We start from the raw sequence: 17,266 nt of genomic DNA, 5'->3' as shown, positions 1-17,266 counted from the left end.
ACACCGTGTCTGGAGCAGGAGGGGGCAGGCTTCTTTTTGCGACACCGCCTCCCCCACCGTCTTCCCCGGCCTCCAGACAGCCGCAGTGAAACAGCAACAGCGCGACCAGCTTGTCGGGGAGGGGGCTACGGGCGCAGTACGGAGGGGCCGGCGGAGGCGACCCGCGGGGTAGAGGGCAGGGGTCGTGAGCGCTTCGGTGTCAGCCGGGCTGCAGTGGGAGGAGCTGCGCGCTCGTGGGAGGCGGGAGGCGGGCGGCGAGGGGCGGGAGGGGACCGTGGCGGAGGCGCGCAGGGGCGGCGCGCTGCGCCGGGCGCTGGCGGCGAGGGGGTTACGCGCCGCGGCCGGGCTCGGCTCCGCGGCGGAGGGCGGTAGCTGGGCGGCGGGGCCCTGCGGCGCACCCGCCAGGCACCCGGCCGCGCCCCTCTCGCCCCGCCCCGCGGAGGGCGCGCCCGGGCTAGGCGGAGCCGGGAGGAAAAGGCGCCAGTGGAGCGCGGCGGCCGCAGCCATCGGCCGAGGAGGACGGAAAGCCCCTGGGCCCCTACCCACCGGTGCCCGGGCGCCCCATCCCTTAGGCCACCTCCCTGCCCGCCCCCTGCCGCGAGCCAAGGCCGGCGCCCTGCCCGGAGATGGGCAGACACGTGGATGGCGCGGCTCCCAGCGCCGCCAGATCGCAGGAGCCCGGGGCCGGGGCGCTGCGCTGAGGCTCCCGCTCAGCGCGGCCCGGGAAGCCTGCAGGTGTCCTTGGACGCTCGGCCGCCGCCCGGGGCACTCCGTCGCCCGTGCCAAGAGCCCGGCTCCCGGGAGCGGCCCCGCCTCCCAGGCTCGGTGCCGCGCAGGACGCCCCGTCTGAGGAGCCCCCCCTCCGCCCCAGCGCGGCCCCCGCAGCGCTGCGCCCCAGCCCGGTCCCGCTCGCGGCTGCCGCCGAGCCAGGGACGCAGGAGCCGAGGCTCGCCCTGCGGGCGCGCTTGTTTTTCTCCTGCGGCCGCCGCCTCGCCCTGCGCAGCTCCCGCCCTCCCGCCGGCTCTTCGCGCTCGGCTCAGCCCCGCCCGCCATCCGTGCCCGGCGCTGGATTTATGAATGGGGAGAAGAGGCCACACGCGGCCGCCGCCGCCGCCGCCGCCTGTTGACCGTTCGCCGCCCGGGCCCGCGGAGCTCCGGCGGCCGTGACAGCGTCGCCTCGGCCCCGCCAGCCGCCCGGAAGACTTGTTGCTGCTGCGTGGCCGCCGCCGCCGCGGGGAGGCCGGCGGCTCCCGAGGCTCTGCGCGGTGCGGGACCGGAGGGCGGCCGGTGGGAGTGAGTGCGAGCGCGCGCCCCGGAGCCTCGCAGTGCGCGGGACTGTGTGCATCCTTGTCTTTGGGGGACCGAAGGGGGGCGTGTCCCCGGCCCCGAGCGTCCGGGTGCCCTGTCTTCACCGGAGCGTGTGCGTGCTTGCCCCCGGCTCTCCCGGTCCCTCGCGTGGGTCCTCGGCTCTCCTTTCCCCCCTGCAGCCCTCCCCGGCGCTGCCTAAACCCCAACCACCTGTGCGTCCGAGAAACCCAACTCCTCCCGCTCGGTGCCCCGGGGGGGGGGGGGGGGGGGAGGCAGGGGCAGGGCCACGCCGCAGAGGGGGCCGCCGCCGCCTCCTGCCTCCTCCTCGTCTCCTCCTCCTCCCCCGTCTGACGCTGCCTCCTCGGGAAGGGTGTTTGGAGGGCAGCGGCCGCCCCGAGCCGGAGCCCCGCAGCGCTTCTTATGATCAGCTCGGTGTGTGTCTCCTCCTACCGCGGGCGCAAGTCGGGGAACAAGCCTCCGTCCAAAACATGTCTGAAGGAGGAGATGGCCAAGGGCGAGGCGTCGGAGAAGGTCATCATCAACGTGGGCGGCACGCGACATGAGACCTACCGCAGCACCTTGCGCACCCTACCGGGCACCCGCCTCGCCTGGCTGGCCGATCCCGACGGCGGCGGCCGACCCGAGTCCGATGGCGGTGGCGCGGGCAGCAGCGGCAGCGGCGGCGGCGGGGGCTGCGAGTTCTTCTTCGACCGGCACCCGGGCGTCTTCGCCTACGTGCTCAACTACTACCGCACGGGCAAGCTGCACTGCCCCGCCGACGTGTGCGGGCCGCTCTTCGAGGAGGAGCTCACCTTCTGGGGCATCGACGAGACCGACGTGGAGCCCTGCTGCTGGATGACCTACCGGCAGCACCGCGACGCCGAGGAGGCGCTCGACATCTTCGAGAGCCCGGACGGAGGCGGCGGCGGCGGCGGCGCGGGGCCCAGCGACGAGGCCGGCGACGGTGAGAGAGAGCTGGCCCTGCAGCGCCTGGGCCCCCACGAGGGCGGCGCGGGCCCCGGCGGCGGGCCCGGGGGCTGCCGCGGCTGGCAACCCCGTATGTGGGCGCTCTTCGAGGATCCCTACTCCTCCCGGGCGGCCAGGGTGAGTGGCACCTCTTTGGGGGTGCGTGGCCGCGGTAGTGGGTAGGGAGAGGGGGCCTAGACCGTGACTGCCCTACCCGCGGCGGTGTTCCCTTCTCCCTCCCAATTCCCCTCGCCTTCCAGGGGCCCACGGGGGAATTACACACTCCCACCCTCTCCCCTGTCTGCTTCATTGGGAGCCTGCACGCACTGACTTACTACTTGGACGGGATCCCAGCAGCCGCCTTTGCGGCATCCCCTCCCAGTGAGTGGGGTGCCCTGAGCTCAGCTCTCCCACCCGCTCCTCTGGTCTGCACGGGCCCCTACCTCCACGTGCTCCCCCTCTCACCGCTCCACAAGGCTTCAGCCCTGGGGAGTGGGACTAGGCCTTCTGCTGGGGTCGGGCAGGGTCTAGGGGACCCTGAGGCACGAGGGTACGTGCCACGCTGTGGCAGGCTCTGTGCTAGATGCTTCCCTGAAGGCCACCTCATATCTTCCCAGGGTGCTAGGAGCTGTCCGTTTAGAGGAATGGACACAGGCTTCTGCGTTTCCAGCGCTGGCCCAGGTTTAGGAGAGGCCTTCTTTCTTCCAGGGAGATAAGTCAAGGTGCCTGCCCCGTGCCAGGCCCTCAAGGCTTCCTGTACCCCCCAGGATGTCCTGGCCTCAGCTGGGGTAATGGGGAGCTTAGAAAGGAAGGGCCGCGTGTGTTCTGGGCCCTTTGGGCTCCCACAGTCAGTGCCTGGTGAGGATGCCACATTTGCTGCTTCTTCAACCCCCACCCCCACTCTGCCGCGTACCCACAAGTCAGTCCCGTTTCTCTTAACCATTTTACATTGAAGGGGGGTGGTGGGAGAGACATCGCATTTTGCTTGGACAGCTAAAAAAAAAAAAAACCTGGCCGATGGCTTCCGGTTCTTTAAAAAGAAACCCCTGAGGGCGGATGCCTGATCTCTGGGCCAGAAGTCTGAGACCTGCCTGCGGTCTCAGCTGGACTGAGCAACAGCAGGAAAGCGCAACATGATTTTTGTTGAGTCTGGGGACTGCCTCCTGCTGTGGGAGCTGGCCGTCACCCCTGACAGCCCAAGCTGTCACGGTAATGAGTCTCAGAGCCCTGCCACCCGCTCCAACACCTGCTGTGTGGGGTGTCAACCCAGCCATGGAAGGAAAAGTTCCATTTCCCCTCCCAGGGGAGGGGAGGAGTTTGGGGAGTGGGGCTGCAAGGGGGGGAGGGGCGGCCAGGCTGGCATAAACATAGCCCCAGGTGGATGCATCTCCTGCCTAGAAGAGAACGAATGAGGCCTCGGGGGCTGTGTCACACCAGCCTGGGGCTGCGCTGGAAGGCAGGGACCTTCTCTAGCGCGGAGGGCGAAGCCAGGGTCAGCTGCTCTCCCCGCAGCCCCGAGAGCAGCTCAGGTGAAGGCAGAGGAATGCCCGTGAGCTGGGCCGGCTGCGAGTGCCCTGGGCTGCTCCTGCATGTCACTGACCCTGCCAGTGTCAGCTCTTGTCTGCCTGCACCAGGGGAGAGGGGCAAGCACAGATAATCCAGACTCTCCAAGCTAGGAGAGGAGGAGGCTGCATGTTTAGCCTGAAAGAGATAGGCGGGAGGGAGACGAGCTAGTTAGGGGAGCGAGGCCCAGTTTCTGAGACTTCTGGGTCTTTGGGGGGGACTTTCACCTGCTCAGCTTCTTCCCTTGGGGATCCCAAGGGGCTATACCATCAGTGAGTTTATTTTCCGCTCATCTGAAAGCAGAGGGAACCAGCAGGGGGGTGAGGGTGGGGGGCTCTTGGAGTGAGCCTAGCTGCCCTTGGTGTCCTCCGTGTAGGTGGAATTGCATAAACAAGGGCATTCCAGTTGGGGTCTGAAGTTTGGGGCCAGGCAGGGTTAATTCCATTTAAGAGAGGGCGAAACCAGGATTCAGAGAAGTTAAATATCTTGCCCAAGAGTCTTAACTAGTAGCAGAACCGGCTAATGACTCCTAGTTTCCAACCTTCCTACTGACACCAGTAGCTGTTTGGATGGTTGGCTGGCACCCGAGCCCAAAGAGGACTCACCTCCGCCAAGGGACAGAGGCAAAGGCAAGCCCCCTGGCTGTTCATGGGACCCACCAGTGGGAATATACAATTTTTAAAAATTAACGAATGCTAACTGCTACTTCTTGAGCACCCCAGGAAAGTACTTGGCTCTGTACTTGACATTAATCTCTAGTCCTCTCGGTGAACTTAAAAGGAGGGTGCTATCCCCATTTAACAGCGAGGCTGTGAGAGGATAGACCGTTTTTCCCAGATCACACAGCTAGCTGGGCTGGCATCCAAGCCAGTGCCTCCTGACTCCCGGAGCCCTTGCTTTTCCAATGACAACATACTCTTTCTGCCCGCCGAGCTAGGCTGCTCTCGAGGTGGAGGGAGGGGCGGGCTCCTGGCTCTGGCCCGGGGAGCTTTCTGAGCTTCTGTACCTGCTGGGGATGACATCAGGAACCCCAGGGCAGATGAGGCCATCAGACGGGCTACTTACTCTCATCGGCCTCTAGGCCTGGGGCGCAGCGCTGTGCAGGTTTTTTCCAGGGCTAAGCCCTCCCCTTCCGCCCACCCCAAGCCGGGAACGTTGCCCCGCACCGCCCCTGTTCCCTGGGTCTGTGTGCAGACCCCTCTCCCTCCAGTCACCTCCTCCCTGTGCCTCGGCCTTCCTGGAAGGGGCCTGCGCTGCGGAGGGGTGGGCTCGGGGTGCTCGGGAGGGCAGATCAGGGCAGGGGAGCCACGCAGCCCCGAGGCGTCTCTGCACACAGCCGCCGGGTCATTTGAGCAGTGCATTATGCCAGGAGCAGAACAGACACAGGGAAAGTGAACCGAGCTGACGAGGGGAGCCTGTTGCCTAGCTACCAGCCGGCCCGCAGAGCCCCTCCCCTCCAGCCGGGCTCGGGGTACTCACCCCCCCCACCCCGCTGCTGCGGGGGTCTCTTTCCGTGGCCTGATCCCGGGGGCAGCCACAAAGGACAGGCTGGTCCTGTCCCCCTCTGCCCGCAGCGCCAGGCCAAGCGAGGGCTCACCAACAGCCAGGGGGCTTCACAGCCTCGGGGTCAGAGGCCCGGCCCCCTCACCCTCAGCATCCTCCTCCCCTCCCTCCACCTTTGGGGCTGGATTGGCACTAACGCAGTTAGCAGCCCCTTTAAGGATTATGGTCTTTCGCCTTTGGCTAAATCAGTTCCTGACGGGTGTTCCCCACTGACCAACCCTTCTGAGGGGAGGAGGTGACTGACGGCACCCCCACCTCTGCAGGGACGCAGCCAGAGCCAGGCGTGACCGCTGATGAAGTGTCCCCTCTGCGTTAGGGAGGCAGGGATTGTTCACCTCGGTTTACAGATAAGGAAACCCAGGGGCTTGCTCCAGTTCACACAGCTGGTGCTGGAGCCGGGGTCCTAAACCCAGGTCTCGTGAATCCGATTCCCTGCCCCGCGGGACGCCTCGGCCACCTCTTGTGCCTCCGGCCCACAGGCGGCTCTGGCCTCAGGAGGGTCCAGAGCACCTGAGACCCCAGACTCCTCCTCGCTGCCTGAAGCCTGAGCGCTGTGTCCTCCTGCCCCCACTGTGGGACTTCCAAAGGCAACAGAGGAAGGGAGGCCTGGCTTCCAGGGGCGCTGGCAGGAAACCAGCCCAGGTCTTCCAGGAAAGAGAGAGCAGCTCCGTCCCCGCCGCCCCCTGCCCGCGGCCCGGCTCCCCCTGCCCGGCGTGGCCTGGGACTTGCAGTGCCTCGAGGGCCGTCGGGGCTCTGGAGTGAGGGCCAGGGCTGGCTGGTCCTGGGCGCCCCCCTCCGCAGCCCCCCCTCACCCCACCCCCTCCTACCCCTCCGCAGACCCTGCCCCGAAGCAGCCCTCCAGCCTCCTCCTGGGTTTGTTTTGTGTTTTCCTCTCTTTCTCTGAACAGACCAACGTTTGCCTCTGAACATCTTGTCGCTGGATGATGCGGTGTTTCTGTTTGTCACCGTTTGGGGTGGGGTGGGGGCTAAAATAGACTTGGGTTATTTTGGAAAGTGGGGGGAAGAGCAGGCAGGAGCAGAGTCAGGCAGCTGGGCCTTGGGGTGGGGAGTCCTTGGGCCCCTCCCCTCTGCCCGTGGACAGTGTCGGCCTGGGGTGCTGGAGAGCAGCCGAGGGCGAGGGCCGGGTGCCCGGGGGTATCTGAGCACCCCTTGGTCCCCTCTAGTGCCAGTCGGTGGGACAGACAACCTTTCCTCATGGCAGGCTCACCAGGACCAGGCTCCAATCAGTCAGAAGACGTTTATTGAGCACTTACTATGTGCCAGACACCGTGCTGGGTTCTAGATATATCAAGGCAAGCCAGAGGCAGTCCCTCTTCCTTAAGAGAGTCCGGCTAGGTAGCACCTTGGGGCAATTCGATGACAAGAAATGGTAATGACAATACAAGATTGGAGTGTGAGAGTGCCGCAGTAGTTGTAAAAAATAAAGTTGAGGAGGACATGAGAAGAGGAGGCGACAAATCCCAGCTCTGTGTGGGACGGGGGTGGGGGTGTGTGTAAAGAGGCTTCCGCGAGGAAACAGAAGCTGAGCAGGGCGGGCCTTGCAGCATGAGAATGACTTAGCTGCCGTAAATAATTTTTGTAAGGGGGCAGGTTACAAATAAATATATATATAAAAAATTAATTCTCAATGTGGGTAGTGCTAAGCCCTGCAGAGCGAGGGAAGAGGGGCTTTTCCTAGCCAGGGGCTCATTCCCAGTGAGGGCTGCACGGGACATGGATAGGCAATCACCAGGAATTGCATTTGGAGAGTAGCTTCTTGGCCAGCAGTCTCGGCTGCCCCGAATTCCCTCTGGGGCTGGGACTCATCCACGCGGGGCAGCGCAGGTGCTTTGAGAGGCTCCTCGTGGGTGGGCGTGGGGAGAGGCTGGCTCTGACCCTGAACCCGGAGTGTCCTGGCCCAGGTGAGGGGAGGAGCCAGGGCCAGATCCTGTTCCTAGGGGAGTCCAAGGAGGGGGGACCCCTCGGCTGGGATCTGGGTCTCACAGCATGAGCCCCTGCCCAGGAGCCCGGGACAGCTCAGTGACCCTAGCTCTCACCCCACGCCTCCCCCCGCCCCGGGGCTGCGCCCACTCCCTTTTCAGCACTGCCTGGCATTAGGCTCTTGCTTCCCAGGAACCCCCCCACCCCGTCCCCACAGATCTTCCTCTGCAATTGTCTTTGGCTGTGAGCTCAGTTTTGCCTTCTCCTACACTTCCTCCTTAATATAGGTTGGGGTTTTGTGTGCAAGTCTCCCTCTGTTTATCCCCGCATCTGCCTTCCTGGCCATTCTTCCTTTGGCTACTCCCACCCCCACCCCCACTCCTATCCCTGTGGATTGTGTCCCATTCCCAATGACTGCTGTCTGTCACCTCTCCCCTCAACCTAGCCTGTGCCAGCTTCTTGAGACACTCCAGGCTCTGTGCTGAGTTTTACAAATATGATTTCATTTAATCCTCAAAACAACTCTGCAGGTTTCCACTCAGATACACCAAGCATGCTCTGACCTCAGGGCCTTTGCACTGCCTCTTCCCTCTGCCCCTCGCACTCCTCCTCACATGACTCACCCCCTCACTCCCTTCCGGCCTCCACTCGGATGTCCCCTTGGCCTTGAGGCCTTGCCTGACCAACCACCCTATTGGAAAGAGCCCCCCACCCTCACATTCCTTTCCCCTTGTCCTCTTCATTGTTCTCCCTAACACTTATACCATCAACGTACTCAGAGTTATTCCACTTTCTTGGCTGACAGGCTCCCCCTCCACTAGAACGTAAGGTCCAAGGGGAACGGATGTTTTTCTGTTTCGTTTCCTGCCGCTCCCTAGCTCCCAGAACAGCACCTGGCACTTAGTAGGTGTTCTTTTTTAAGATTTATTTTTTATTTATTTCTCTCCCCTTTCCCCCACCCTCAGTTGTCTGCTCTCTGTCTCCATTCCCTGTGTGTTCTTCTGTGTCCGCTTATATTCTTGTTAGTGGCACCGGGAATCTGTCTCCTTTTGTTGCATCATCTTCCTGCATCAGTTCTCTGTGTGTGCAGCCCCATTTCTCAGCAGGCTGCACTTTCTTTCGCGCTGGGCGGCTCTCCCTACAGGGCACACTCCTTGCGCATGGGGCTCCCCTACGCAGGGGACACCCCTGCATGGCAGGGCACTCCTTGCGCGCATCAGCACTGCGCATGGGCCAGCTCCACATGGGTCAGGAGACCCGGGGTTTGACCCGCAGACCTCCCATGTGGTAGGCAGATGCTCTATCCATTGGGCCAACTCCACTTCCCACTTAGTAGGTTCTTGATTCTCCATTTTACAGACAAGGATCCTAAGGCTCAGAGAGGTTCAGTAACTTACCCGAGATCTCACAGGCCATAGTAGCAGAGCCTGGCTTGAGCCGACGGTGTGCGACCTCCCATGTGCCCACGGTGGAGGAGGCTGGTGGCAGCGCTAGCCCACCAGCTGGACCATCTCGGCCTTGGGGGGTGGAGAGTCCCCGTGCTTGCTGGGCCAACCCGTGTGCATCTGAGGGACCCGGGGGAAGGCAGGAAGCGCTGAGAAGCTGTCTCCTGCGCCCAGGCTGGAAGCCCTCCTCGCAGGGCCCTGAGCTCCTCCTGCGTCCCCCCAGCAGGCAGGAGAGGAGCTGCTACCCGGCAGAGCCAGCTCCCGCAGCCAGCTTCCTGCTCGGGCAGTCGTGACTTCCAGCGGAATCCCTGATCTGTGTCCTCATCGGGGGGAAAGTACCGCGCCCAGCCCAGGCCGCTGAGCCCTGGGGACCGGGCGAGCCACCTCTCCCCCGGCCTCGGGTTCTTCCATTTGTGAAACAGCAGGAAGGGAGCTGAACTGCGCGGCCTCCCAGCTGCTGTTCGGGCTCGAAGAGGCAGGATCCGCGATGTTCTTGCCTCTAGCTCCAGCTCACCCTCAGAAGCTGCGCGCAGGGGTCCGTGGAGGTCCCTCACACCTCCTCGGCGCTGTCCTATCAGTGAGAACTGCCCCTTATTGAGCGCTTATTGGGTGCCAGGCACGCCACGTGGAAGCTCGTTTCATCCTGCGGTGACACTGCCAGGCACGTACTAGTACCAGCCCCATTTCATGGAGAGGAAACAGGCATGGAGCATACCGTTTACCCGGCTGAGCGGCAGCGCCAGCGTCTGAAGCCCAGGCCATCTGATGTCGGGGAGCCCTGGCTCCTTAGCTCCCCTCTGCCCTCAGTCTCTGCTCCCCGGAGGCCAAAGAACTTCAGGCCTGGCAGCTCAGGGGCTGAAGGGAGGTCTCAGATGCCCACTGCCAGCTCTATAGGACGGCCTGGTAGGGGCCAGATAGGAGGCTCGGCGCGGGGTTTCAACCTCTAGGCAGGGTGGTGGAGCCGCAGCGCCTGCTCCCCGGCCCCCAGGCCCCTTTCTGTCCAGGGAAACCCTCCTGGTGAAGGGAGCGGTGAAAAAGCAAGCAAGGTCCCAGCCGCAGGGGAGAAGGCCCGGCCGGAGGCCCCGAGGGCACGCAGGGTCAGCCACCTAGAAGCCAGCCCTGGAAACTCAGTTTGGCGAATAACTTAGGGGGGAAAGGATTACTCGGGGCCCGAGGTGGGACCTCTAACCTTGGAGGACATGCCAGAACCCAGGCTGGGCCCTGGTCGTCTCCCCCAGGGAGCGGGGGTCGCTGGGTCTGCTGGCACCTGCTGCCCAGCCGCGGGGAAGGCGCGGGGTCTGAGGCCCCACCGAGGTTTGGTTAAAGGAGAAGTCGATTCTCCCCGTTTGGTCAGGCAAGGCCCTCTGAGGGAGCGCGTCAAACCCAGATGCGGCCCCGAGCCAGTCTTCTCTCTTGTGCCTCCGTCTCCCCAAGGAAAGGGCACCCTGGGCCATTCTTTACCTTCCCTCTTCTGGGGGTGGAGGGAGGTGGAGGGGCAGACAGAAGTAAACAGATGGGGCAGTTCTGTGTCTTGTTTTGTTTTACAGCAAAAGTGGGCGGCCACTGCAGGAATGCAGGGCGTCCTGCCCTAATCCAGCACGGGTGGTTCGGCTCTGACAGGCCTGATTCTCTTGCCTGCTGCAGGGTGGGCCTGTGGGGGGTGACAGCTGAGGAAGGCTCCTTGGCCCTTCCCAGAGAGGGGCCGGGCCAGGGCTGGCGCCGCCCGCCCTCCCCCTCGCTGCGCCCTGCGCTCAGCCCCTTGGCAGTCCTTCCTGAACTTGTTTTTCCAAATCGCTAATTAACTTCACGCCTCAGCTCCCAGGTGGGCCAACTCTCCTGGCTAACTTTTTTTCCGAGAGAGAAAGCTCCGGCCTCCCAGTCTTCCTGGCAGAGCTGGGACGTGCTGTCCCCACCCCTTACCCCGACCCCTGACAGCTGCCTCCCCTTCTGGGGATGGGGAGGTTTCAGAGGGGTGCTGGAACTCTGCTTCCCAATTCTCCATCGCACCTGAGCAGACACCTTTGCCGGCTCACCTGTGGATGGCCACGGAGCACCCACAGGCTGGGGCCATGTGTCCAGCACCCACGCCTGGTTATATTGTCTTGGCAGCCCATTTCTCAGGGGAGGGAAAATGAGGCCAGAAAAGAAACTTGAAATTTACCTTCATGGGCAGAAACAGGCAGGAGAAGCTCCAGGCCAAGGTGCAAAGAGGGCAAGTGTTTCTGTGGCCTGCTCCCCCACCCCATCCTTCTGTGCGGGCTCTGATCAACCCATCCATGTTCAAGTGCAAATGGGATGGCTTAGTTTGTGATAGGGGTCTGTCCTAAGCCAAAGGCATACATCTCTAAGGGTGAAATTGCGGGCCTCAGGGAGCCGACTGGGAGCAGTACCGACAATTCAGAGAAGACCTACTGCACCTCCGAATTGGCCCTGCCCAGGAGGTGGTAAAGACAGGGTGGCATGGAGCAGAGATCCAGCCTCTGATGTTAGACAATTCCAAGTTCAGATCCAGTTTCCACCCCTCCCATGCTGAGTGACTGTAGGCAAGTATGTAACCTCTCTGATCCTCAGTCCCTCCTGCGTAAAATGGGATGATGAGACCTGCTTTGCGGGGGTGCAGGGATGGCCATAGACAATACCTTGTCTCAGTGCCTGGCACAGGAAGGACGGCTAGTGGATGGACGTTTGTTCCTGAAGTCCAGGCTCGCGGCCTGGAGGTGCTGCTTCTTGCTTAGTTTCCCCAGATCCCCCTGCCCTCGCATTGGTGGGAGGCGGTTATCAGGACAAGGTGTGGCCCCCTGTCCTGGCCCAGTGAGGCTCCCAGGGAGGCTGGCCCCGGCCCCCCTCATCGGCCTGTCGGGGCTCAGTCGGCTCCGGGAGGAAGCCCACCCCCACTCGCCAAGCCGGGCGGGCAGCCGAGGGGTCACGGGGTGGACCCCGGCGGTGGACGCCCCGACGGCGGTGAACGGCTTCGCGTGCAGAGCAGATGAAGGCCCCGTCGTTGGTGTCACTGCACAGGCGTTTCGTGGCCATTCATAACGATGGGGCACTTCAGCCCCGCGGGTCCTCTGCCGAGCGCCGCCGCATCGTTCCAGCGAGGTCCCCGCAGCTGTCAGGACCAGCCGCTGCCCCTCTCCGACCCCAGTGGCTGCGGTTTGTTTTTCCTTGGCGCCCATGTCCCAGGAAATGCCAGTTGGCGGGAAGGGGAGGACGGGCTGTTCCGGGCAGCCCACCCCGTCTCCCGCCATGGCGCGTGGTGGCTTCCTTCAGAGCCGTCCTCGCGGTCTGGGTGGCTTCAAGAGGTGGGCCGCGGCCAGCTCGGCTGGCAGAAAGAGGTGCAGGTTCGTTCCCCCCGGCCCCCTGCCCCTGGGCATATCCCTAAAAGCTGTGGGCTCTCACTTGAAGGTGCGGCAGAATCACCTGGAAAGTTTGCTTCACCGGGTTGCTGAGCCCCCATCCCTGCGGTTTCTCATTCGGTGGTTTCAGGTCGTGCCTGAGAATTCACATTTCTGACCCGTGCCCAGCTGCTGCTGGTCCAGGGCCTCGCTCTGAGAAGCACTGCCGTCAAGCCTTGTCACCCCAAGTAGCGTCTGTGGACAGGCAGCCGCGCCCGAGCACTTGTCAGAAATGCAGACTCTCAGGCCGCTCCCCAGACCTCCTGAGCCAGAATAGCATTTTCACAAGATTCCCAGGTGGATGTGCCCATCACGGCTGGAAAACCCTTAAAGCGTGACTGGCGAGAGGTGGGCAGAGCTGGGCGGCCGTGCTTCCTAGACCGGCTGCTTCCTGCCAGGAGCGGCTTTGACCCTCTTCCGTGCGTGTGGCAGTGAAAAAGACGGGGAGGCATTGCCTTAGAGCACCCACGGAGAGGAGGGAGGCCCCCGTGCCTCATCGCGGCTCTCGCCGCCGCCTGGCGCCCCGGGTCCCCGCGCGCTGCAAGCAGAGCTGGCCGCCCCAGGTGGGCCCGGCCCATCTGACGGCCGCGCCCTGCGCCCTCTCCCGCCCGCAGGTGGTGGCCTTCACCTCCCTCTTCTTCATCCTGGTCTCCATCACCACCTTCTGCCTGGAGACCCACGAGGCCTTCAACATCGACCGCAACGTGACGGAGATCCACCGGGTGGGCAACGTGACCCGCGTGCGCTGGCGGCGGGAGGTGGAGACGGAGCCCATCCTGACCTACATCGAGGGCGTGTGCGTGCTGTGGTTCACGCTGGAGTTCCTGGTGCGCGTCGTGTGCTGCCCGGACACGCTGGACTTCGTCAAGAACCTGCTCAACATCATCGACTTTGTGGCCATCCTGCCCTTCTACCTGGAGGTGGGGCTGAGCGGCCTGTCGTCCAAGGCGGCCCGCGACGTGCTGGGCTTCCTGCGCGTGGTGCGCTTCGTGCGCATCCTGCGCATCTTCAAGCTCACGCGCCACTTCGTGGGGCTGCGCGTGCTGGGCCACACGCTGCGGGCCAGCACCAACGAGTTCCTGCTGCTCATCATCTTCCTGGCGCTGGGCGTGCTCATCTTCGCCACCATGATCTACTACGCCGAGCGCATCGGCGCCAGGCCCTCCGACCCGCGGGGCAACGACCACACTGACTTCAAGAACATCCCCATCGGCTTCTGGTGGGCCGTGGTCACCATGACCACGCTGGGCTACGGGGACATGTACCCCAGGACGTGGTCGGGCATGCTGGTGGGCGCGCTGTGCGCCCTGGCGGGCGTGCTCACCATCGCCATGCCCGTGCCCGTCATCGTCAACAACTTCGGCATGTACTACTCGCTCGCCATGGCCAAGCAGAAGCTGCCCAAAAAGCGGAAGAAGCACATGCCGCGGCCGCCCCAGCTTGAGTCGCCCGTTTTCTGCAAGTCGGAGGAGACGTCACCCCGGGACAGCACCTACAGCGATACCAGCCCCCCGGCCCGGGAAGAGGGGACGGTGGAGAGGAATCGGGCAGGTGAGCCCCGGGGTGGGAAAGCAAAGCCCCCTCTTGTCCAGGGGTGGAGGGAGTGCCCGGATGAACTTCGGCCGTTGGGAGCTGGGACTAGGCTTTGAGGTGGCGGGCATCCCTCAGGATAGACGTGGCTGTAGGAGGACGAAGCGTGGGAGCTGGATTTCTCTACCCCCTGGCTCTCTGAGAGCTTCCTGAATGTCAGGGTCGGGGGGTGAGTGTGCCGCCCAGTTGGGGCTGCGACGGCCCCTGTGTGGGGCTGTCAGTGAGAAGCCCTGGTTTCTAATCGTTCTGTCCTGGCCCCTGTGCCACGTACCCTGAGGCCAGTCATTCACCATCTCAGGTGAGTGTAAAAATGGGGTTATTTACCCCCAGACTTTAATGAGATCCAGAGGAACGGTAGATACGGAAGGAGCTCAGAACCGCTTTACAAATGTCAGGCGCTGTCCCTATTAGCCGAAAGCAGGGCAGCGTTCTTCCTAGGTGCATCAACACATGAATCACTTCTTTCCAAACATTGGAATCGGGTGTCTCTTGGCCTAATAAATGTGATAACGTAACAGCAGTGGGAGGCTGCCTTCTGCTCGGCACCAGCTGCATGGGAGTCCTGGCTCGGGGTTTGATTTGGGGTGGAAGGGAACCGAGGGGGGTGCCCAGCGTGTGTTGGGAAGGGAAGGGAAGGACGGTGGAAGAGCCTGGCTTCTGCATCCCGGAAGAGGGGGCCCCGGGGTGGGAAAGGCCTTCCCAAGAAAGCTCACCTTCGCCTGGGTCAGGAGATGGGCAAGGGAAGTCGTGCTAACCCGCAGCAGGGTGGCGTTAGGTGGGAGCCTGGGAAAGGTGTCCTGACGGTCAGCTCTGGGACGGGATCCCAGGGGAGGCCGAGGGATTCCTGGTGTTGGGAGCCAGTGGGTGTCAGGCCACGGGGCACTGGGGTGCAGTCAGGACCCTAAGGGCGGCAGCTCCTGGCTAGGCTCCGGGGACCGAGGGGAACTCGTCCTCAGGAGCCTGGCCTGATGGCATGTGTCCGTGAGACGCTGATACCCATTCATTCCTGGGCTTATTAAGGAGCTTGGGTCTTCCGAAGACCTTGATAGAACTGCACCCACAGGCTCCTCTCCCCCACAAGGGCATCCCCTCCCCATCCCAGAATATAATCTCCCAGCCCAGCGCCCTGGCGTGTTTCAGCAGTGCTCCAAGGCCCATTGAGGGCCCCGAAGAAATCCTGACACCAGTGAGTCTCTAGGCTGTGCCCACGGCGCACACGTAGCCACAGCCGCAGTAGCCACGTCCTACGCCTGCCCGGGCTGCTGGGCCTTGCTTAGGGCATCCTTGGCCGCTGCCGTCAGACCGAGCAGCCCTCCTCTGCCAGATCCGCGGGGCCCAGCTTCTCATGTGCTGTGTGGAGGCAGGGGTGGGGCTAAGGGCCCATAGCAGTGGGGAAGCCGAAACCGGAGCCTCCTCCCCAGGCAGTCGAGCCCCCCAGGAGCAGAGGGCTCTCAATTCTTCAGGCCGGTGAGAATAACGGCCTTCGGATTGTCTAGAGAGAGTCATGAAAGCCACTTCAGAGGGTTGACCCTGGCAGCGCCTCCGTCCCCCAGCAAGCTGGATGTTCTCCAAAGGAACCCAAACTCATCCAGTGTCCGCCCGAGCCAGACCCGAGGAGCGGCAGAGCCCGCTGCCTGCCGGGGCGTGACCTGGTGGGACGGCCCGTGGCCAGCAGGTGTGGGCCGGTCCCTGCCGCAGCATATCCAGGCTGTGGCCCCTGCCCCAGGAAAGACCCTCAGCCAAGGCCGAGAGGGCAGCCAGCCCCCGCCCAGGAACCAGCCTCCTCCCTGACCTGGCGACACTCCATCCCCGGGGGACCCAGGTCAGGGAAGTGACCTGCGGGGCCTGGAGTCTGGCCCCGCACTCAGCCTCCTGTCTGTCTGCTCCACTAGACTCCAAGCAGAATGGCGACGCCAACGCGGTGCTGTCGGACGAGGAGGGCGCCGGCCTGACCCAGCCCCTGGCCTCGGCGCCCACCCCCGAGGAGCGCCGGGCCCTGCGGCGCTCAGGCCCCCGGGACAGGAACAAGAAGGCTGCCGCCTGCTTCCTGCTCAGCGCGGGTGACTACGCCTGTGCCGACGGCAGCGTCCGGAAAGGTACGGCCCCCCGGGCCGGGCGGGGGTGCGGCCCCCACAGAGCCGAGCGCCCCCCGACTCCCCCGCGGGGCTTGAGGTCTCCTCCTCCCCCGAGGCCGTGGCCACCCTCTCCTCTCCTCGGATGCGCACCCGTTTTTAGGAGGGTTGCCCCGACCCCCGGGTGCCTGGGGTAGAAAGACCTCTGGCAGCCCCAGAAGGTACGCCGAGCCCCCCCACCCTTCTCGAGGGCCCACGGGGAGGAGCCTTGGAAGGTGGGGAGACACAGGAGCAGCGGCCCCAGCCCTCGCCTCCGTTTTTATCACCTTCCTTGGCGATCTCGCCCTCTGGCTTGCGCTGCTACCACTTCCAGACCTGGCTCGACAGGGTCACTACCAGCCCCTCCCTCGGCCTCCCGTAAGCCCAGCGAAGGCTTCCCCCAAGCAGGCAGCCCCAGGAAATGCCAGCAACTTCCAGGAGTCAGATATGAGGTCTTCAGAGCAGCCTGGCTCAGCCCCACAGCCTCCTGTCCTGCCCCAGGGGCCCTGGAACCCAGGATGGGCTGGCCCAGCCCTGCTAGCGCCTCTGCTGTGACTGTCATCTTGAGGCAGAGCCACAGGGTGACCAGGGGCTGGGGGTGGGCAGGGAGAGCAGGTCCCCTCTGCAGCAGCCCAGGATTTGAAATTTGAGTGAGCACCCATTCCCCGTCTGTCGGAGAAAGCTGGAGTTCTGTTGCCGGGCCCCTTGCCAGTGGCAGGGGACAGGCAGAAGATGGGTGCTGGAGCTGGGGATTCCTGGCCTGGAAAAGTGGGGCAGGAACAGCCAAGGATGGCTGAGGCCAACGGTGGCCACGAGCCAGGGGTCTTGAGCCTAGGCACTCCTTCTGCCCAGGTTCCCGTTGCTTCTTTGTCTTTTGTGCCCTGTCCTGGTGACCTGATCTTCCCAAACAATCCTGCCTAGTTCCAGGACAGACCCTGCCTCCCCTGAAGACAGTCTCTTTCTCAGTTCTCCATCCGCCTCGTCACCAGCCCTATTTCAGCCATATCCTCTTACTGGAGCTGGTCGGAAGGCCCCGCACTTCCCACTTTCCCTGAATCCCAAACCAAGCCTGGGCTCACTGAGCCGCTTTGCACTGAGTGAGGCAAGGGTGGGAGCTGCTGGAGGAGCTGCCCATGATGCCTCTGCCACCCAGGGATGCCATGCAGCCCCCTCGGCACCACTGTTCCCACAATCCGCAGTCCAGGCCGGCCCGACCCCCAGCCAGGCCCTGAGAGGTGTGTGTCCTGCCTTTGCTGCCGCATGTCCGGCTGGGTGGCAGAGGCGGGAGCAGTGGTCTGGCACCTGGAAGGCGATGGCCTGGAGACCCCCGCCCCCTGGCCCCGTCAACGGGTGGTGTTTAGGTGGACCTCTTAGATGCTCGCCC

At 63.8% G+C, this 17,266-nt stretch overlaps 1 protein-coding gene across 3 annotated transcripts in view; it reads left to right on the top strand.

The window, feature by feature from the left end:
• The first annotated feature begins 1,480 nt into the window (after positions 1-1,480).
• KCNC4 (potassium voltage-gated channel subfamily C member 4) overlaps positions 1,481-17,266 on the top strand; it is a 34,573-nt gene continuing 18,787 nt past the window's right edge. For 2 of the 3 annotated variants that reach the window (XM_058303067.2, XM_058303066.2), the window contains exons 1-3: positions 1,651-2,412; positions 12,796-13,732; positions 15,664-15,867. In XM_058303067.2, coding sequence (XP_058159050.1) covers positions 1,729-2,412; positions 12,796-13,732; positions 15,664-15,867 — 1,825 coding nt within the window. In that variant the 5' untranslated portion in view covers positions 1,651-1,728. Of the gene's footprint in view, positions 2,413-12,795; positions 13,733-15,663; positions 15,868-17,266 lie in introns of all 3 variants that reach the window. The other variant, XM_023588570.3, reaches the window with a different exon arrangement.

Source organism: Dasypus novemcinctus, chromosome 9, assembly GCF_030445035.2.
Source record: "Dasypus novemcinctus isolate mDasNov1 chromosome 9, mDasNov1.1.hap2, whole genome shotgun sequence".
Taxonomy (NCBI): domain Eukaryota; kingdom Metazoa; phylum Chordata; class Mammalia; order Cingulata; family Dasypodidae; genus Dasypus; species Dasypus novemcinctus.
The sequence above is the reverse complement of the archived record's forward strand: the minus strand, read 5'-3'. Positions and strand labels throughout refer to the sequence as shown.